General features: G+C 33.5%; 2 protein-coding genes across 4 annotated transcripts in view; one reads left to right on the forward strand and one right to left on the reverse strand.

Moving 5' to 3' along the window:
- LOC125857041 (ergosterol biosynthetic protein 28) overlaps positions 1-23,957 on the reverse strand; it is a 257,213-nt gene that overhangs the window by 41,580 nt on the left and 191,676 nt on the right. The gene's annotated exons all lie outside the window — the stretch shown is intronic.
- On the forward strand, positions 3,450-4,160 carry LOC125854762 (uncharacterized). Its single transcript, XM_049534336.1, has one exon. It carries the CDS (start codon positions 3,450-3,452, stop codon positions 4,158-4,160), a length of 711 nt encoding a protein of 236 aa, XP_049390293.1.

The following is a 23,957-nucleotide window of genomic DNA, read 5'->3' on the forward strand; positions in this document are numbered from 1 at the left end:
GGTGGTAGACATATACAGAGGGCAAAAAAAACATCAGAGAGATAAAAGAGGCAGCAATTCATTAACGTTGCTGTAGATTTCAGCTTTCCTTCATGTTCTATTATGGTATCAGAGCCTAACACGGACTTATCGTCCACCTCTCAGACGACTATGGCTCAAGCGAGCAACTCGTCTCCCTCCCCTCTCAACAACGCCCATCACTATATCTCGATAAAACTAACCTCTACAAACTACCTTTTATGAAAAACACAAATTTCTTCGTTGTAACGACTCGGAAAATGATAGAGTGAAACTAGAGCCTCACATGTGAGTTTGGAGTCGAGAACTTAATGAAATGATTATATTTGAATTTGAATCAAAAGTTCTTAAAAATGTGCTTCGGAAGTTACCGGAAACTTATTTAGCTGTATATTAAAAGATCCGTTTCGTTTTTCGAAAATCCAACTTCATATTCTTGTTTAGGGGGTCAAATTGAGTGGGAAATGGGTCTAACCCAAATTTTAGAGCAACCGTATCAAAATCCAAAATTTCCAAGTGAAGCCTTTTTCGAGGGTCTACTTTGGAGGGTCATATCTCCTAGCACACAAATTATTTGGGTGGCCAATAATATATCCATGGAAAGCCCTTTGAGTTAGCTACCTAACTCACTTCGTTTCACCTCATTCGGAGTTCGGACGAAGAAGTTATGCCCATTTTCGTAAAATCTGTCCGGCAGAAAAAGGCAAATTCCAGTAGCTGATTTTACTGTTCATTTACTGTTCACCCGCCTGAAATTTTTTCTAAGTGTTGGACCATTTTTTTCAAAGGACTTATATTATTTCCTATATACCATTAGTTCATTCCCATCCCTAAAAACATTTCCCTCTCTACAATCCTCCATTTAAGAAGAAGAAGAAGTGGGAGCTAGGGCTTTGGATTCAAGGCTTTCTTCATCAAATTTCGTGGGAGATCATAGCAAAGGTATGGTGGTCTTGATCCTTGTCTAATTTTCCATTCAAGGAGCCAAATCCAAAGTTATTTCAAAGTATGAAAAATCTAGGTTTTCACTCAATCTCATGGGTTCTTCCACCAAATGGTTTTAAAAGGTTTCTAATGGCACTTTATGGTTATATTGTTGTTGTATTGACGATTTAAGATGAAAATACTCCATGAACCCATGATTTCTCTCTATTCCTAGTTTATGCCTTTATGAAGTGGGTTGCTAGATAATGAATGTATATGAATCAAACTTGTTTAAAGGTCTTTAGATTGTTGAAGTATGTCATTACCCATGCTTATTTTATGGTGTATTGTTGGTGTATTGGTATGTGAGGCTTATGGCCTTAAAGGCATAGTATGAGAAATTGGAGTGTTATCATGACATTATACGAATGAGAATTCAATGAAGATAATGTGATCATGTTATGAATGTAAAGGTGTTGTTGTAGGTTGTTCACTGGTTTGGTTGCATAATTACTACCCTATTTTCCATGCTCTTTGATTCCATTACATGCCTTCAAGGTGTTTGACAAAATGTCCAACTATGGAGAATTGATGAATCGATGCTTTAAAGTTTGAGTTATGAGATGTATGGAAATCCAGAGATGTGTTGATGACACTCATGAATGTTGATGATATAATATGAAGGATTCTTCAATATAAAGTATACCTTGAATTGGTAGGGCTTATGCATCATTTTCTTGTATAAATGATTATATTGTTGATTGTTGAATCCTTGGATCGGTAGGCTTATGGCACCCTTCCACACATGCTTATAATGAACCTTGGATCGGTAGGCTAATGGCACCCTTCCATTAATGATAAGTAATGAACCTTGGATTCGGTAGGCCTATGGCACCTTTCCATAAAGGTTAATGATGAGACTTGAATCGGTAGGCCCATGGCACCCTTTCAAGAGGAGTTAATGAGCTTTCCTAAATGTACCTTGAATCGGTAGGCTTATGGCACCCTTTCATGTGTTAAATAATGTACCTTGAATCGGTAGGCTTATGGCACCCTTTCATGTGTGATGATGTCAAAGTAATGAACTATTCTATGGGAATGTAGGCTAAGCACCGAGCGGATTTGGTTAGATGGAAACTCCCCCGACAGTTAGGCATGAGTTTCAATGATCGTCTACCTTATCCCATAAACTATGTGCCCGCATAGGAAGCTAGTGGATCCATTAAGCTATATATACCGGTCTTCCTTAGGCAAGTAGACCACCTCTTTTCGGTGTGGGGACTCATGACACCGGATTCCATGACAAGCTCTCATGGTCTATGTCGGTTAAACGCTTACTTCCCATCATGTGAGATTTCATTATGGTTTCTTGACAGGTTCTACAAAGTGTAGGTAGTAGTATGGGATGCTACCTATACATTGCACGAGTAGGCTTGGAGAGGGTCATAGTGAGTTTCTCTAAATCCTAATGACTGTGACATGAATGTACCCTAAATGAGGTTATTAAAGAATGTTGGCTCTTAAATGCTTAATATGTTATGCATGTTATACTTGGGTTATATTACGAGTTATTTTCCCTTGTCATGTCTTAATTAATGATATACCTCTTATGTATGAATATTGTGCAAAGGTGAAAGAAAGGAATGATAAGTTACTTTAAGTGACCTAAATGTGGTGCCTTAGTATGGATGGTGGTATGGGACGTCATCCATACATTGCACGAGGTATAGCATAAGGGTTTCTTGAGGTGAAGGTCCAAGGTAAAGGTTTTCATGTTGATATTGTTTAAAGGTGATATTATGACTTACTTGATGTTATGCTTGTCTTGTATGTCTTTTATGCTATTGTTCATGATATTTCAAAAAGGTGGCATAATGCATGGTTTCTAACTAAAATGTCCCTTTTTAAGCATGTTTTGCATGGTCATCATACTTAGTACATTTTGTGTACTAACCCATATTCTTCATATTTTTACTATAAGTGTAGGTTCCGGCAAGTGATCCCTCCTAGCTAGTTTGAAGTGTTGGATTGCTTTCCTCCAAGACTTGGTATGTCCTCATGGATTTGAGGACAAGACTTTTAAGTTCTTTTGTTCATGTAATAGACTTCTTTTGATTGTAAAGGGTCGTGTCCCTACTTATGTTTTGCGACTGTGTCTAAGATGGCCATGTGAGACTTAGACTTCCGCTGTGTGTTTTTAAAGTTGTTTTAAGAAGTTTAAATGTGTGGATGTAAATAAGTTTTTTTTTATTATTCCGCACTATTTTCATTATTGAATGCAATGAATGACTATGTGGCTTGTATAAGACCCCTTCGGGGTCGAGTACGCCTTGTTACGACTTGGGGGTGCTCCCGGGTCGTGACATCCGTTTCTTCGAGGACAAGATCTTTTTGGCTATATTGATGGTAGTACCATCTACCCAACACCTCATATTGAAGGAAAAGATGGAGAGCAACGTGTTGTTAATCCAGAATGTCTTCGATGGATCAAACAAGATCAATTAATTATGAGTCTCATCATCTCGTCTCTCTCTGAAGAAACGATTCCAATAATTATTGGACTATCCACAGCAAAGGCTGTTTGGGATGCTCTTGCAGCTGCTTTCTCGTCTCCATCAAACACTAGAATCCTCAACCTTCATATGCAGCTTCAAAACTTAAAACAAGATGATTTGAGCGTCACTCAATATCTTCACAAAGTCAAACTCCTTATTGATGAATTAGCTGCTGCTGGTCGTCCAATTTGTCTCCCTGATCAGAATATTTATATGTTTAAAGGTCTCCGGTGTGAGTTCAAAGACATCATAACCACTTTTTCGGCTCGTCAAGAACCCGTTACTTTTGGTGAATTGCATAGTCTTTTATTGAGCCATGAATTTATTCATGGTCAGGCCTTATCATCACTCTCAATGTCACCCTCGCCTATGCCAGACTCGGCTGGAAATCCCTCTGCAAATTTCAGCCAGCGGTTCTCTCAAAACGATCGTCAATATAACCATAATAATCATAGAGGACGAGGTCGTAACAATAGGGACCGAGGCGGTAAACGTGGTGGAAGACAAGGATATCGAGGAGGCTCATCTAATGGAAATCCATGGCCCTCACTTGACTCTCGCTCGCGATGTCAAATATGTAATGGTGTGAACCATCTCGTAGCAAATTGTTTCCAGCGATACAATCACACAATCAGCCCGGCCGCCTCAGCATATTTGTCTTAACAGTCACCGCCTATCACTCATCAGAATTGGTATTCGGACAGCGGCACAACACATCACATCACCCCCGATCTTTCTAACTTGCATTATGTTGATGATTATAAAGGTATGGATCAAGTTCACATTGGAAACGGACAAGGGCTTCCCATTCATCACACTAGTAATTCCTTATGTTCTCATCCTTCTAAAACACTTGCGCTTAATAACATTCTTCATGTCCCTTCAATCACAAAACGTCTACTCTCTGTTCAAAGATTTGCTCGAGATAATGACGTGTTTTTTGAATTTCATCCCTCTCATTTTCTTGTTAAGGATCGAGCATCCAGGACGCCTCTTCTTTCAGGTCGGAGTGATGATGGACTCTACTTACTCAATCTCCAACAATCTTACTCGAAATCATCCTCCAAGTCACCATCAGCTTTCCTCTCAGCCAGGACGTCATCTGCGTGCTGACATCTTCGCCTAGGCCATCCCCACAAACGAGTGCTCCATCAAGTCTTACAGAAGCATAGTTTACCTTGTTCTAGTTTCAATTTTAATCAAATTTGTAGTGCTTGTCAACTCGGCAAGTCACAAAAGTTACATCTTCCAATCTCAATTAATAAAAGTTCATCTATTTTACAAGTCTTATTTGTCGATGTTTGGGGTCCTGCCCCTCATTTATCTTTTGAAGGTCACAAATATTTTCTTGTCTTTGTTGATGATTTTTCCAACTTTATCTGGGGATTTCCAATGAAATTGAAATCGGAAGTTGCTTCCATTTTCCTCCAATTCAAGTTGTTTGTGGAAAATCAATTTAACACTAAGATTAAGTCAATCCAATCAGATTGGGGTGGTGAGTTTTGTGCTCTATCTCCCATCCTCTCTCAGTTCGGTATCTCTCACCGAGTTTCTTGTCCTCACACACATGAACAACAAGGCAAAGTTGCACGTAAACATCGTCATATAGTTTAAACGGGCTTAAGCCTCTTAGCTCACAGTTCTTCTCCTTCCCGTTACTGGCAATTCGCGTTTGATACAGCCGTATATCTAATAAATCGTCTCCCTTCCCCTTCGAACAACAACAGATCTCCATTTGAACTTGCATTCCACAGATCCCTTGACTATAATCTTCTAAAAGCCTTTGGGTGCCTCTGCTTTCCTTACATTCGCCCCTATAATAAACATAAGTTTGACTTTCGTAGTGTGCCATGTGTTTTTCTTGGGTACAACTCTAAACATTATGGATATCGCTGCCTTGATATAGCCTCTGGCCGCCTCTATATAGCTCGACATGTTCGCTTTGATGAAACCACATTCCCTTTTGCTTCAATGTCGATCCTAGGTCCTCACCCATCAACTCTATCCAACTCAATACCTTGGGCATCCTCTTCGATCTCCTTACCAAATAATTTATCTACTACCACTCCAAATTCACCGCTGTTTGCGTCCACTATTCCAGCCACATCCTTCTTAAAATCTTCGTCATCCATTTCTTTAAGTCCCCCGACCAGATCTCCATCTAATACGCCGAGTGCTTTCTCGTCATTGCCAATAATTCCTCTAGTTGTTGATCCCACTGGCTACCCATTGTTACCCCAGACTGCTTCTCCCACTGTACAAACTTCCTCTCAACCCGTGGACCCACCTCAACGCACTCATCATATGCAACTTCGTCATATGCCTCCGTTATCTAATTTATCTACTGTCACAACTTCCCACTACAACAATTTTGAGTATTAGTGACGAACAATTTTGTCACTTAAAAGTCATATTTCGTCACAAAAAAAATTTCCAGACGAAAAATAATTCGTCAATCAATCGTACCTAAATGATGGGTCACTAAATGTATACAGAGACGATTTAGTGTATCGTCACTAAATAGAGTTCTATTAACTACATAAATAATTTTCGACTCAAAATGTATAGTATTTATGACGAACTTGGTCGTCATAGAAATTATAAAATTTTGTAGGTAATAGTATGTTTTCGTCACTAAAGAGGTTAGTAAGGCCGACGAAATTGATGTGTCACTAATTGTTTAGTTTAATTGGTGACGACGTCATTTGTCTCTAATGTCATATGTATTTTGTAGTTGAATAAATATTATTTCCTCACTAAAAACTACCTTTTACATACGAGTTTTCTTTTTGTCCCTAAATATATAAATTAGTGACATTTTTATATTTCTACAATTTTGTAGTTAAAAACAATCATGTTGTCACTACAAATACTTCTTTTACTGACAAAATAAAATTGTCACTACAAAATATCATAATTAGCGACGATCGCAATTGTCATAAATACAAAATTAACTTATAGGTAATAAGTAGGCTATTTTGGAACAAAGATTATTCATGTCACTAAATGTCAATACATTTATAACAAAAATGTTATCGTCTTTAAAAGTATAATGTAGTCGTCGCCAAACGTTACGCTTTTAAGGACAAAATTTTGTCATTAGTCATTTATACTGATAGTATTTTTAATTTGTATTTAACTAGATTTCCAATAATTTAAAAATTTATACAAAAAATACAATTATTATATGATACTTCAATATTTAAAACTTCATAAACCAGAGTAGTTTATGCCATAATGATAAATATACAAATTAAAAATAATCACATACTAAAGGAAGCAAGATAATAATAATAATAATGGCACTTGTATATAGTACTAATTAAGAACAATTAAAATGACATTGAGATGATATATCATTGCATAATCCTTAAAGAACAACTAATATTAAGTAACGTTTATTCAACTTGAAAGTATAACTGAGATATACGAACCATTAACAAAATCAAGACAAAGATACAGATGTTGCTTGTCAAAATATCATTTGCCGAATCATTCTCTACCAATTAATTTTGATTTCCACCTTCCATATCCTGTGTAAAAGAGGGAGAAACATCTAATATTTGATTTCAAACTTTATGAACAAACTAAAAAGCTATAAAGTTATTAACTGTACCTCAATGGATTACCTGAGAAGGTTCAGTGATCACTAAATCATGAAAAAGAAATAAAGTTAGGTGCAAAAACTACAAAGTTGTTATCTATTAATTAAAAAAAACTATAAGAAAAATTATAATTTAATGCACTACCAATACTTCTCAAGAATGGAAATGTCTTGTGAAGATCAAGAACAAAGTTGAACCTAACATGATTTGATTTGATTCAAACAGGAAGCCATAGATTTTCGTCGGATAATTAAACTAGGAATGGTAGCTTAGCAAATCTATGTCCTAGTGTCAGTTCTCCTTCTAAAATCATGATCAAATCCTTTTTTTCAGCTAAAAATATCATACATGATAGCACTACAACTATGATAAAAATATAGAGCAGAGTTAGATGTCTTCTTATCACATTACAAAATATACAGTAAAGTTAGAAATCAATGTTGCCTATTAATATTCACATATGGTAGACTCTAGTTCTAAGCCTTCATACAATGTGTTTTTTCTGTACACCAAATAATTAGTTTTAATTATATCATCAAGAAGGAACAATAAAAGAAATTAATAACTCTACCAGCAAAGCTGGGGTTTGTGAGGCTATACCATTCCTTATACTCAATATCTTGAAAGGGAGGCCCCTATTGAATACATCTAAACTTGAGTACAACAGTTCACCATAGTCTATAGATACTAGGACTTCACAAGTTGAGTACAACAATTGTGTTAACATTCATATAACCATCCAACTATATTAAGTTTAGTGGTTGTTGAGATACTAGACAAAAGCAATCAGCTTTGTAAAAAATCTTTGCCTATCAATTCTGTAGCTTTTCTACATGAAACACATCTGGAAGAAACAATATTCAGCACAACCATACATTAGTTTTCATATGTAACACAAACTATATTTACCTTCATAGAACTTCTCATTTTAAATTATGCATGAGTAGAACTTCAGTAAACTTCTTAATGATATTTGAACTTCTATCCAGTGTCTTGAAAAAAGAAAGCACTCATTCTTCATATCCAGAAAGGTAGTTTCATCTGCAAAAAAAGTAATTCATACATTCCAATTACAGTGGCATTGACAAAAAGTACACCATGTCATTGATCATCCTCAAACTTTTATGAAGGTTAGGAAACAGTTTACCTTTTTTGCATTATATGCAATAAAAATGTAGGCCAATTATTGAGTTAGTAATTAAGTAAATAAAAAAAGCAGGATGTAAGCATACCATGGGTGAAGATCTATACTTACAGTACAACAAACACATGAAGTGCTATACTTAAGAGTGATGGCTTATCATGGGTAAAGTTCCAAATAACAAAACCAACAGTTTCCCATTCAGGATGCAGAGAGTAGCCCATACTAGTATAGAATACATGAAAAAAATTGGAAAGAGAAAAAAAATAATTCATGAATTTCACATGGTAGTGATCTGTTTGTGTAAATATTTATAAGTGATCTGTTTGTGTAAATATTTTTTACACTTGTAGTGCATAGAAGTTAAGTCCTTGATTTTCTTAACAGGTACATATAAATGATTTATGTGAAGAAGAAAAGATAAAGATATGTTGTGTGTTGAACTATGAGAAGATCTCGAAAAAAACTCTGAAGGAAGTCGCTCAAAATGAAAGCTTTCCAGCTTGTGCATTAGTCACTATGCAGAACAAGCTCATATATTCAGTCACAAGGATTTCAAATTTTTCTCACATATTTGGTGATCATATAAATCAATGTAGTCTTTGAAAAACAAGCAGAATCAATGTAGTCTTTAAAAAGTAAGCAGTGCAATGTATATATTAGTCTTTAAAGAGCAATAACAGTTATCTAAGTATAAGATTTTGTCTTTTGTATTAGTCTTTGTCTAATATTGAAGCCAGAGAAGTTGATTAAAATATTTAATGAATGTTTCTAAAGAATAATTACACAGAGTATGGAGTGAGCCAAGACTTTTTCTAATACAAAATCTCCCAGCGACTACTGTGACTTGTTCATGCCTTTCAAATCTATCTTACTCAGAGGTGAATCTAGGATTTCTAGAAGTGAATCTATACAAAACAAGTCATCCTAAGCTACTCCAATTACTTCATCTTTTCCTAAATTAACCTAAGACTAACATTAATAATAACACATCTCAATTAAAAATAAAACAGAGGGAAAATTACAACAATTTCACTTTGGTTTGTAAATGACAACATATTCTTCCTAACTGAAGTAAAAATGAGTTTGATTGATCTTAAAAATGAACTACGGATGACATCCTATTAAGGATTCTAAAACGACGGTGAGTTTAATAAAGTCTAAAACATAGAAGTCATCAAAAAGTGATGACAAAAAATGGGATGTATCCACTTTCTAAATCTAGTTGAAGGGTAATTTGAACTCACAAGAAAAAACACCAACTACATTGCACATTTCCCCTATTTTTCTTTCAGTATGATCATATATTAGTCTCTTATACGATTGGCCTAATCTGGAACATTCCATTTCCTACATTTGATACATAGATAGAAGGTGTAAGCTGAGAATGATAATAAAAACTAACTTCTAGATTAGAAACAATTGTACCGTGAGAAGGATTCTGCATCATCCATAAGTTACCTCACCACTTGAATATTGAACTGAACTGCGATGAGGCAGAGGACATCAACAACTGTTGAGCACTCCATTAAAGAATCGTTGGTAGAATTCGGTGCTCCTCTTTACTGAAATCCTAAAATAGAAAACAAAGATAAAATTGAATAAGAAAGTAGCAATGAGAAATAAGGACAAAATGAAGCTCTGATTTGTTTTTCAAAACCGAGGGTAAATAACTCCTGATAAAATATTGACGAAAAAGAAAAAGAAAAAACAGTGTTACCGTCGTCATTCTTCAACAACTCCTAATCTTAGAAATGAAGTTCTTCATTTGAAAAAGCTCTAATCATCACTCTCTCTACCGGCAAAATCATCATCATCAATTTCTACTTCACGTCAATTGAATGCTATGCCCGATTTATCACAAATAGGTGGCTCAGTAGAGGGAGCGAATCAATTATGTTCGACTTTATTGGACCTAACTTTGACGAGCCTCTAGGTGAAAGAAACCCTAGAGTACTCTTGGGGAGAGGCGGAAGTATTTTTGGGGGCTGAATAGGAAATATTGGGACTTTCATGTGGAATGGTTAGGGTTTACCGGTTTAGGAATGGGATGGGGAATCAATTTTAGCATTCTGTTAAATCATTTTGGATTTCCTTTAATTATTTTGAATTATCTAAATTAAGAATATGGAAATTACATTTTATGAACTCAAAATAGTACAATTAACTATCAATAATTATTCTATATACTTATTATCATTGTTGAAAGTATTTTATTCAATAAGTACGTACTTTTCGGTGGTGTCCTGATAATTTTTTTGTACATTTCAACTAATTTCATAAAATATATGATATCTCCCACCAAGAATAGCTATCAAAATGAATATTTATTTAAAATAAATATTACTATTATATGTAATAAATATCTCTATCTATTTATTTTTATACACTATAATATAATTATCAACACGTTTTAATATATTGTTATAGTATTTATATATGTACAAGTATGTATGCCATTGCTTTTGTATATATTAGCGTTGTATTGTTGTGGACCGCTGCCTTCCTTCAATGACACTACTCAATTCTCCATGATACCTTCACGATATATTATATACTATCTTTATTTTTATTATTGATGTACACTTTAGTCTTTCATATTTTCTTGTTTAAAAAGAAAGTAAAAAGATTAGAAGAAAAATGGACAAAACAAATATCGCCAAATTGATACTTTCTCCGTCCATATTAGTTGATCACTTTTCATTTTTTACGGTGCTTAAGAAATCATAAATAAGAAAATAATTTACTAATTCACCCCTTAAAAACTTTTTGGGAATTTTACAAATAAATGTGAACACTTTCAAAAAGAATTAATTGCAAAAGGAATATATGAAAAAAATAATTAAATCTTTCTTGATTTAGTAAGGTGGACAACTAATATGGGACAATTATTTTTAGTATAACTAGTCTAGATTACGTATCTGTCACGATAATATAAAAAATTGCATACAAAAATAATAAAGAATAGAGTCATAATCTAATTATAATACACAATAGTGTTTTTTATATACATTTATTATAAAACATGGAGATATGTGGATTATTTTTTTATACAAATGAAAAAATTACTGTCAAATATAAATAAGAATTTTTTTTTTTACTTTTTTACTTTTGCGTTAAAATACCCTTATGCTTCATAATTTCTTCTACACTAATTTAAGAATCATTGTCCAAATAAATTAGGTATTAATTGAAGAAATGAAATTAAATAATAATTGAAGAAAAATGGTGAAAAAATGATTTTGTCTAAAGCAAAGTTTTTTAATAAAGGATAAAAAGTTCAAATAAAATTATTAAGGATCTTCGTGCTTTTAATATAGTATAGATTATCAATTAATACAAGACGGATGAAGTATTGTTTCTAATAAAAGGATACAAAAAGATAAAAAATAATAAATAAAAAAAGACAAGAGCAATAAATGTATGGACAAAACAATAAAATACAAGGAAAAAAATAATAATTGCAAGTAGCGAAAATATGTGCAATTAAGGGGGCATTTCGGATAAATAAGCTTGGACCGAAAGTAATTAGAGAATTACTTTGAAATGGGACAATTTCTGGTAAATACTTTTAATTTGGGTCTATTTTGTGTACTTTTCCAAAAAAAAAAAAAAAAACTGCACGATTTCTGTTTGCCACTAAATTGCATAGCATATTCTTTTGAAACGAAATGTAATTCGTTACAGAAAGTAAATAAACTTTGACAAACTTTTAAACGAACCTAAATAATTTTGTAGATAAATAGAGACAAAACGATAATTGTCACTAATTGTTTACTATTATTGACAAAATCTAAGATCACAAATAATATACAATTAATGAAAAAATAGTTTTGTCACGAAAAGTAAATATTTTGCGACAAACTTTTTAACGTAGCTAAACAATACCCGAATAACACTAGTGATCTAGTGTTATAGTACCCTACCGCGATAAAAACCTTGATATTATTCTCGAAAGGTATTTGTATAATTACCTAATTTAAAAAATGAAGGATTATTACAACATTTTTTACCAAAAGATCGAATTCTTCATATATATATATATATATATATTAATAACAAAAATTCTCTTGTCAATCAATTGATGACTTTTGTTATTTTTCATTTCAGATTGTCATTCATAATCATTAACAATCGTAGCCAAATAACATCTTGTATTTAGCTAAGAATTATTTTTCATAGAAAAAGTTAAATTAATTAACTACAAAATTTAAGTCATTTTGTTATTTGACACATGACATATTTTGTGACAATTTTTTGTTGTCACTAAGTCGCGGGTTCATTAGAGACAATAAAGTCATTGTCACTAATTATTTATATTATTAATGACGAAAACTATTGTCACAATTAAATATAAAATTTTGTGACTAAAGCTTACAACATTCAACTACAAACTATAATTTGTCACTATGTAATTAATATGTTTTTGTGACAAAAAAAAATTTGTGTCTAAATCTTAAATTATTTTAAGACAAAAAATAATTTTTCACAAATAAATTAATTATTAGAGACAAAATAATATGTCACTAATAACTTCAAAATTTGTGGCTAATGTTACTCAATAAATGGCGCCAACTCATTTTTGGTGGGAAACTTTTGGGGACAAAATTTTAGTTACAAAAATTTTGTGTTTTGTCACTAATTAGTGTGACTTGTGTATTTAAACACAAAATATAAATTTTGTCACAAAAAATGAACAATTAGTGACAAATTTTATGTTGTGACTAATAATTTTGTAGCTAAATATCATATTTGTTGTAGTGGATCCAACTCATCGTCTTCCCTTCCTGTTGAACCTACTAGCTTTACTGAGGCAAATAAACACAAGGTTTGGCGGGATGCTATGTCATCTGAGATGAATGCCCTGTTACGCAATGGTACTTGGACCCTTGTACCTTATAATTCATCCATGAACGTGTTAGGCAGCAAATGGGTTTTTCGAATTAAGAAAAATTCTTTAGGCACCGCTTAGTTGCCAAAGGATTTCATCAGATGGAGGGTCATGACTATTTTGAAACATTTAGCCTGGTTGTCAAACCTGCCACTATTCGAGTTGTTCTCACTATTGCTGCTTCTCAAGGATGGCAACTACGCCAATTAGATGTCCATAATGCCTTTTTACATGGTCACCTCCAGGAACGAGTGTTCATGGCTCAACCTGCCGGCTTTGTTCACCCGTCATTTCCCAACTATGTTTGTCAACTAAAGAAATCACTCTATGGTCTCAAACAAGCGCCACGAGCATGGTATATGCGCCTTCACCAATTTCTCACGGCTGTTGGGTTTTCTCCTTCTAAAACAGATACGTCTTTGTTTGTGTATCGGGATCATGGAATCACGATATATCTACTTGTCTATGTCAATGATATTATTGTTACCAGCAACCATCCCTCCTCTCTCAAATCTATTATTTCAAAGTTAGGAGCTGAATTTTCTATTCGTGATTTGGGCTGCTTGAGCTTCTTTCTAGGTGTTGAAGTGACCCACACTACAAACGACCTTTATCTTTCTCAACATCGATACATTGCAGACTTGCTATCTAGGGCCTCAATGCAAAATTGCAAATCTGTGGGTACACCTATGGCACTGAATACTAAGCTCCATATGGGTGATAGCTCTCTGTTTGATGATCCTACCATTATATCGTACTATTGTTGGGGTTTTACAGTATGTCACATTGACCCGTCCTGATCTCGCATTTGCCGTAAACAAGGTTTGCCAATTTATGCACTCTCTGAGTCAAAATCAATGGGCTGCGGTTAAACGCATTCTTCGGTATCTTAAACTCACAATGAACCATCAGTTCATAATTCCTCAATCTCCTAACTTGGTGCTACAGGCTTTCACTGATTCGGATTGGGCAGGCTCGTTGGATGATCGAAAGTCTATAGGTGGTTATGCTATTTTTTTCGGAAATGCACTCATCTCTTGGTCTTCTAAGAAGCAACGTACCGTTGCTCGATCATCCACCGAATCTAAATATAAAGCACTTGCTGATGCAGCCGCTGAACTCACTTGGTTACAATCATTGCTATTTGAACTCGGCATACCTCTCCACTCTTCTCCTGTGCTTTGGTGTGATAATCTTGGTGCTGCCTATCTATCCATTAATCCTATTTTTCATGCTCGCACCAAACATGTGGAAATCGATTATCACTTCGTCCGCGACAAAGTTGCTCGCAAGGATCTCTCTGTCCAGTTTCTTTCAACCAAAGATCAACTTGCAGATGTTCTCACCAAACCTCTTTCCTCGGCCAGATTTGAATTTCTCTGCTCCAAGCTGAATGTCGTTCCTCCACCTTCAGCTTGCAAGGGGAGTATTGGAACATGTAGCTCGTCTCCTGCTTTGGCTACAATTCCTAATCTACCTAGTAATCCTAAGGACAAGGGATAACTTACTTAGTCTAGTTAGGTCTCCTAGTTAGATACAATTTGTATTACTATATGTGTGTGTATATATATGGTGGTAGACATATACAGAGGGCAAAAGAAACATCAGAGAGATAAAAGAGGCAGCAACTCATTAACGTTGCTGCAGATTTCAGCTTTCCTTCATGTTCTATTAGAGAGAATATTTGGATAATTTAAAATTTATGAAGTTGAGAAATGTGATTGTTGACCAGATAAGATTAGTAATTATGATTTTTCTCATAATAAAAGCAAATGACCATCTTAACCTTAGTTTAACTTCACTTCAATTGTAAAGGTTTATTTTAATGTAAGAGAATATGTGGATAATTTGAAAATTATTGACCTGATAAATGTGATTGTTGACCAGACTAGATTAGTAATTATGATTTTATGATAAAAATTCTAATTGTATTTATATTTGACAATTTTTCACACTATATTTTTTTTAATATAATTATTAAGTCTTTAAGGACAAATTTATTAAAAAAAATTTTAAAAATTAATATTGCAATTTCTGTTAATGAGCCAAAAGTTGTTACAAATTTTTATTTTTTTCTAAAAAGGAATAACAACATGAGTCATCAAGAGGCGGACCCACATGCTTATGTGAAGGTGCACGTACGCCATTTAACTTTGGGAAAAATTATGTATATATATGCGCATATATATAGCTTGAACAAAAGATATTTTTTATTAGCATTAATATAATACTAAAACTAATTGGGTGCATTGGTTTAAATATTGGGTGTCTCTTTATTTTGAGGTTATAGTTATTTAATTCATTATATGTTATTACATTAGTTTTATATTTTTATGTTTAATAAAAATAGCACGTGAATCGATACTGACTAATATGCTTTAGCTAACATGAATTAGTTATTGATAGTGCATCCATCGTCTTCAAATTTTAGTGTCGCCTCTGCTTTCACAAGTTGTCCTCTCGAAAGGAACAACTATTTGTAACAGAAGGAAAAAAATAAAAACTTAAGTGAGTTCCTTACGTCTCAATTTTTATACTACTTTTTTATGGGAAAGGACGAATAAAAGAAAATAACTATTTTATCCTTAGTTTTAAGTTCGCTCGATTACAACAATTTATTTTTATGTGCAAGAAAGTTTGGATAATTTAAAATTGCGGGTGTGAGAAATGTGATTGTTGACAAGTAAAAAGATTAGATTAATAATTATGATTTTCTAAAGAAAATTCTAATTGCATTTTATACTTGACAATTTTTAGCATGATTTTTTTTAAAACCTGAAGGACGAATTCATTAAAGAAATTTAAAAAAAAATTGATATTTCAGTATTTTCTAATGAGCCAAAAGTTGTAACAAATATTTTATTTTTTTCTAAAACAAAATAACAACAATCGTCGAATCAAATTTTGAAAAAATTCTGATTTATATCATATCGTCACTGCCTTAATGTAATACTAAAACTAATTGGATGCATTGGTTTAAATATTGGGTATCTCTTTATTTTGAGGTGATGAAATTGGGTTTGACTCCCACTTAATAAGTTTCTTTTTGTTGTTTTTCATAAAATTTTTTTTAATAAAACTAAGGGGGTTGGTAGTTTTGAACTTGCGATCTCATGTGCAAACTATAAAGTGAAGATAAAAAATCAACACTTCACAAAGCAAATTATATTTATTATAGTTATTTAATTCATTATATGTTATTACATTAATTTTGTATTTTTATTTTAATAAAAATAGCACACGAATCAATTATTGAGTGACATGTTTTAACTAACGTGCATTAGTTATGATAGTGCACCCATCGTCTTCAAATTTTAGGTTCGCCTCTGCTTCCACAAGTTGTCCTCTTGAAGGGAAAAAACAGAAGGCATGAGATACAAACGAGTCTCTCACAGTAAGAAGAAACAAAAATTTAAGTTAGTTACTTTACTCTTAAGTTTGATTTTGGAGAAGAAGAATAAAAGCAAATGACCATTTTATCCTTAGTTTTAACTTTACTTAAATTGTAACGGTTTGTTTTTATGTGAGAGAATATTTGAATAATTTAAAGTTTATGGAGTTGAGAAATGTGATTATTGACCAGATAAGATTAGTAATTATGATTTTTTGTCATAATAAAAGCAAATGACCATCTTAACCTTAGTTTAACTTCACTTCAATTGTAACAGTTTGTTTTAATTTAAGAGAATATGTGGATAATTTAAAATTATTGACATGATAAATGTTATTGTTGACCAGACTAGATTAGTAATTATGATTTCATGATAAAAATTCTAATTGTATTTTATATTTGACAATGTTTCACACTATATTTTTTTTATAACTATTAAGTCTTTAAGGACAAATTTATTAAAGAATTTTTTTTAAAAATTAATATTTCAATTTCTGTTAATGAGCCAAAAGTTGTTACAATTTTTTTTTTCTAAAAAGGAATAACAACAAGAGTCATCGAGAGGCGAACCCACGTGCTTACGTGAAGGTACATGTACGCTTGTTAACTTCGGAAAAAATTATGTATATATATGTGCATATATATAGTTTGCACAAAAGATATATTTATTAGCCTTAATATAATACTAAAACTAATTGGGTGCATTGGTTTAAATATTGGGTGTCTCTTTATTTTGAGGTTATAGTTATTTAATTCATTACATGTTATTACATTAGTTTTATATTTCTATGTTTAATAAAATAACACACGAATCGATATTGGCAGACATGCTTTAACTAACGTGCATTAGTTATTGATAGTGCGTCAATTATCTTCAAATTCTAGGTTTGCCTCTGCTTCCATCAGTTGTTCTCTCGAAAGGAACAACTATCTCCACCTTATTTCCATGAAAACAAGTGAAATTGAATCGACTTCATCGCCGACGATCATTGAAGCAGAACTGGAACCGATTGAACCTATCAACATCATACACTTCCTTTGAGTGATACAAGCTATAGGAGAAGCAAAAGAACTAATTAGAGGGAAGAAACAAAATGTGATACAAACGAGATGAAAAGGAATTTAAGTGAAGGAAGAAACAGAAGGCAATACAAACGAGTCTGTAACATAAGGAAAAAAACAAAAACTTGAGTTTCTTTACGTCTCAATTTTTACAATACTTTTTTGTTGGGAGAAGACGAATAAAAGGAAATGATTACTTTAACCTTAGTTTTAAGTTTGCTTCAATTGTAACGGTTTGTTTTTATGTGAAATAAAGTTTGGATAATTTAAAAACTGTGGGTGTGAGAAACGTGATTGTTGACAAGTAATAAGGTTAGATTAATTATTAATTTTTGGACCAAAATTCTAACTGCATTTTAATTTGACAATTCTTAACATGATATTTTTTTGTCTAATTTTTAAGTCTTTAAGGACGAATTCATTAAAGAAACCGTAAAAAATTAATATTTCGATCTTTTCTAATGAGCCAAAAGTTGTTACAAATTTTTATTTTTTATAAAAAAAGAATAACAACAATGGTCATCGAATCAAATTTTGGAATTTTTTTTATTGATATCAAGTATCGTTGCCGCTTCTATCCTGAGACGGACCCATCTGCTTACCTGAGGGTTCACATGCACCTATGAACTTCGGAAAAAGTTATATGTGTGTGTATAGCTTGAATAGAAGATATATTTTATTAGGCTTAATGTGATACTAAAACTAATTAGGTGGTTTGGTTTAAATATGGATCGTCTCTTTATTAAGAGGTAATGAAATTGGGTTCAAATCCTACTTAATATGTTTCTTTTTGTTTATTTTTTGTAAAAAAATGCATAAAAATAAAGGGGCTGGTACTTTTGAACTTGCGACACACGAATTGATATTGGTGATATGCTTTAATTAACATGCATGAGTTATCTATAGTGCTCATGTAATTTTCAAATTCTAGATTTGCCTCTGGCCACCAGTTATCCTCTCGAAAGGAATAACTATCTCCACTTTGTTTTTATAGAAAACAGGTGAAACTGAATCGACTTTATCATCGGCGATCATCGAAGAACAATCAAAAGAACCTAAGTGAAGGAAGAAGCTTAAACTTTAACAATACAAACGAGATGAGAAGCAACAAATCAAAGGAACTTAAGTGAATGAAGAAACAAAAGAAACTTTGGCAATACAAATGAGTATTTAACAGAAGAAAAAAATAAAAAATTTAGTGAGCACTTTTACGTCTCAGCTTTTATGCTATTTTTGATTGAGGATGACGAATAAAAGGAAATGATCATCTTACCCTTAGTTTTAGGTTTGCTTCAATTGTAATGGTTTGTTTTATGTGAAAGAATGTTTGTATATCATGTATCGTGTTAGTCAATTATATGATAAATAATACTTCGTAAGTATCTAGTTACTGATATCTATATTTTATCTCTATGCACGTATATGTTGCACGGATCTTGCAGGTGAATTACACATTATTTTTTACAACATATATATCTTATTATCACGACCTAGACCGTCGTGATTGGCACCCACACTAACACTCTGGTGGGAAAACCATTACTACAACTTAAATCAAGCAAATAATGTAAAAACTAAGGCATTTAAATCAAACACTAAGGAAATAAAAATATAATTCCCATAAACTCTAACAAAAGTCTAACAATAATAACTAACAATGCAGAAGAATAACCTAAAACCTGAAAGTCAATGTACCGAAACATTCTAACAATGAACCAAGTTTAAACAAGAAAGGGATACAACCCAACTAATGAACTAATCAACTAGCTAGCTAAAACAAATGTCTAAGTCCGGAAATGGTGGACATAGACGAAAGAGAATTCCATGGCAGCCCGGAAGAATTGGCTCACCCTTGAATTCGAAGCGACGATCACTGATCTTCTAAGTGAGGTCTGTCAATAGCCGCTTGAAGATGCCCTATACTCAACAAAAATAAGAGCAAGTGTAGAATCAGTACACAACCACATGCACTGGTAGGATCACACGGCTATCCCACTAGTGCAACATAAACAATTCAAACAACATTATAATCACATGCATATATATATCAACATATATAATATTATCAACATTTACGAACAACGAACAACTTCACATTTTATGTCAAATCATTGGTTCTCTCATGGAACCCAAACCCAAAAAGTTCGCATGCCGAAACGTGGCAATTGATCCCATATTTATGTCGGAACGTGGCAATTGATCCCATTTTTATGTCGAAACGTGGCAACCGATCCAAGTTAGTTATGCCGGAATGTGGCAACCGATCTCATTCACTCACCACAATCATAATCACAAGTATATCATCAAGATCATACATTTAAGTCATGATTTCATGACATTCATCAATTATCTATCTCATTTACAACAAGTGTGATCAACATTGCAACATTCATACATATACAAGTATCATAATGAAGCAAGAACAAACATACATCACACAATCATAGAATCACAACCATCACATACCTCGAAACAAGCTTGAAACCCTAAGAAACTTGATCCTTCCCTTTCCGGATTCGTTCCGCTTGTTCTTGGTCTACAAACAATCAATATAATACGGGAATCAATAAACAATCATTAATTACCCAGATTACTAACAATTCTATGAACCTTAGATCAAACTCATGATCCCAATTATCCAAATTGGGGTTGTTTCCACCATAGAATCTATAACAAAACCTTCCCCCATAAATATTTGCCCATTCTATTACGTTCTATGGATCGAAAAATGGATTCGGGGAGTGAAAATCTTACATTTAGCCTCAAAAATGGTGAAAAACGAGTAGGAGTCGCCTCGGGGTCGTTCCTTAGCTCTAAAAGTTAGAAAGTGCATAATGAGGTCGTTTAGGAGTTTATTAACGACTTTAATTTACGTCGAGCCCGCCACAGCGGCAAAACCCAGCGCCAAAGCGACATTCTCGAGATAGAGAGTTATTTCAAGAATTCCAAAATTCTCATTTCACAACACACCTTTAACCCACGACGCTTAGTAAATACCATTTACGCTAAGATTGATTCCGGGAGTTCTACTCGCCCGAATTCAATTCAAAGTCGTACGGATTCCTTAACGAATTATCTAACTACTCATGTAATCAAAATCATAAAAGATTCACCCAATTATTACCAAATTTCCCTACACCTCAATGACTCCGATTACGTCCAAATCTGGACAAGGTTGGGAAAATTCAAATACTACGAAAAAGTTTTTCGGCTCCAATTTTCCCCCGTTGGCTTTACTATAACAACGGGAACAGGTTGTTACACTAATAATAATAACGAAACAGGATCTCAGAAGACGGGCGGTAGTCCGCACGGTCATCTTCAATCTAGCTTGTTAACATCCGAAACCGAATAATTTCGAATCGAAATACATACAAATTCTTAGATAATTAAATCACTGTATGGAAGGATCCAATCCTTTTACCCAAGCAAGGGGTCTGTCCAGATTCAAATACGTATTGTCAATGAGCCCATGTGTCTAGCGGTTCTAACCGGGTATGACACGTCCTTTTAACTCTTTTACGGGCTTAAGACCACGGCTGGCTAGACGGAGTCACTAAGACAAAGCCATTAACTTGTTGTATTGAATCTGACTGTACCACCATCTCGGAACCAAGTCAAGAAATTATATATGAATTTATGCATATTTAAATAAAGTCTAGATCTTTCATGGTAGATATAAAAGCGAAGTTAGTTATCCGGCATAGATATAAGTCTTTAGCCGGACATAGTCACGGCTTGCATAAGTAGGAGAGTATTAAAAAGAATTAGAAGAAGAAGAATTACCTTAGGAACAAACAATACACTTTTATTCTCCGGCCAAAGTCCGACAAACTCACAATACTTCAAACTTTTACAAAAGAGAGAGGGAGAGAAAGTAGAGAGAAGAGTTGGTTTCTAAAACCTGCCTCTTTACAAAATAAAAGCCTTTATTTATAGATAGGTAAAGACATCTAGAAATAGTAAAAAGGGTCCCTTATATGGGGCCTAAACAGTACATCCACTGTTGTTAGTGTTTGAAACAGTACATCCACTGTTGGTAGTGCTTATCTTGCTTTGTCCATTAGGCTTTGTCCTTTAACTTTGCCAAAAGTTCTTCAGCCCTTCTCAGCGCATCTGCTGGTTCTTCTTCTTCAATTTGTTGGGCTTCGTGCAAATCTTCACTAGCCTCACTACGCATTGAGGAATCTGACTTTGCATAATGATTTAAATTTGAAAAAAAAGCCTTTTTTACCTCCTCTAGGTAATCCAAAATCATCCGATTTTGCTCTTCTTCATCGTGATTATAAATCCTTCGAGCCATATGCTTTACCGAAGTTGAGTCATCAGTTACAATTCCTTTATTAGGAATCGATTTATATTCTTTAACTGTTGCTGCAATTTGATCCAACAGTTCTTGTTCATATATTGACTTTGTTTGTGGATCCTTTTTCATTAATTTATCCCAAAAGTTATTATAATAGGTGCGATATAAACAGGGGATTTGTTCTTCAGTAAAATCTACCTCTGGAATCCACTTGTGGATCCATGGAATAGAAAATTCCATAAAGAAACATATCTGTTCAATCTGTTGCAAATAAGAAACATGATCTTGCTGATAATAATAATAATAATAATAATAATAATGATAATAATAATAATAATGATGATGATGATGATGATGATAATAATAATAATAACAACGATACAGGATCACTGATCTGGCGGTAGTCCGTCAGGTCATAGATCAAGCAAGTCAATATCCTTAGAGGTAGTCCAACTACATAAGAATCGAAATATACAAGAATTTTGATGATGATGATGATGATGATGATAATAATAATAATAATAATAATAATAATAATAACAACGATACAGGATCACTGATCTGGCGGTAGTCCGCAGGTCATAGATCAAGCAAGTCAATATCCTTAGAGGTAGTCCAACTACATAAGAATCGAAATACACAAGAATTTTGATGATGATGATAATGATGATGATGATGATGATGATAACAACGATACATGATCACTGATCTGGCGGTAGTCCGCCAGGTCATAGATCAAGCAAGTCAATATCCTTAGAGGTAGTCCAACTACATAAGAATCGAAATACACAAGAATTTTAACATAGTTTCTTAGACTGCATGGTTTTATTATTTTACCCAAGCAAAGGGCCTGTCAAGAATCTAATACATACTTTTATTAAGCCCATGTGTCTGATAGTTCTAACTGGGTATGAGGTGCCCTACTTATCAAACTCAATTTCGGGCTAAAAACCACGGCTCATCAGACGGAGTCATAAAGACAAAGCTAATAAAAGTAGTACTAGATCTGACTGTACCTCAATCTTAGAACCAAGTCGAGAAGCCATACTAAAATTCTTCTATATTTAAATAAAGCTTAGATCCGTTCATGGTCTATATAAAAGAGAAGTTAGTTATCCGGCATAGATATAATTTTTTAGCCGGACATAGTCACGGCTTAACTCAGAGATAATAATTGAAAATAAAAAGAAGTACCTTGTAACAAACAACACACTTTACTATTCCTCCGGCCAAAGTTCGGTAAGCTTACAATACTTGAAAATATTTTACAAGTGGAGAGAGAGAGAGTAGGAAGCAAGAGAGAGGGTTCTAAAACCTGCTCTTAATTAAAGAAAAACAAACCTATTTATAGAAAAAAGAAAGCATCTATGTACAGGATACTGGGCCCCTATCTGGGTCCTGGTAACAGTGTATTTACTGTTGGTGAACAGTGTTGCTACAATAGTGCGGGCCCGCTACCGACGCGCCTAAGCTTTACACTTTGTCCTTTAATTTTGCCAAAAAATCTTCGGCTTTCTTCAGTGCATCCACTAGACTTTCTTCTTCATATTGTTGGGCTTCGTGCATATCTTCACTTGTTTCACTATGCATTGAAGAATCTAATTTTGCGTAATGACTTATATTTAGAAGAATCTTCTTCTTGACTTCTTCTAGATATCTCATAATCATTTCATTTTGCTCTCCTTCATCATGATTAGAAATTTTTCTAGCCATATGTTTTACGGAGGTCGAGTCATCAGTCATAATTCCTTTATTAGGAATTGATTTATAATCGTGTACGGTTTTCGTAATTAGATCCAGCAATTCTTGTCCGTAGATGGACTTTGTTTGAGGATCTTTCTTCATCAACTTGTCCAAAAAATTATTATAATAAGTTCTGTATAGACAAGGAATTTGTTCCTCAGTAAAATCTACTTCCGGAACCCATTTATGAATCCATGGAACAGAGAATTCTATAAAAAAATATATCTATTCAATTTGTTGAAAATAACAAATATGTTCTTGATGATATAATTTGTTGAGATCTGAGGAAACCTTGACCCATTCTTTGTATAACTTGTGAAA

Source organism: Solanum stenotomum, chromosome 2 (genome assembly GCF_019186545.1).
Source record: "Solanum stenotomum isolate F172 chromosome 2, ASM1918654v1, whole genome shotgun sequence".
In the NCBI taxonomy this organism is placed as follows: domain Eukaryota; kingdom Viridiplantae; phylum Streptophyta; class Magnoliopsida; order Solanales; family Solanaceae; genus Solanum; species Solanum stenotomum.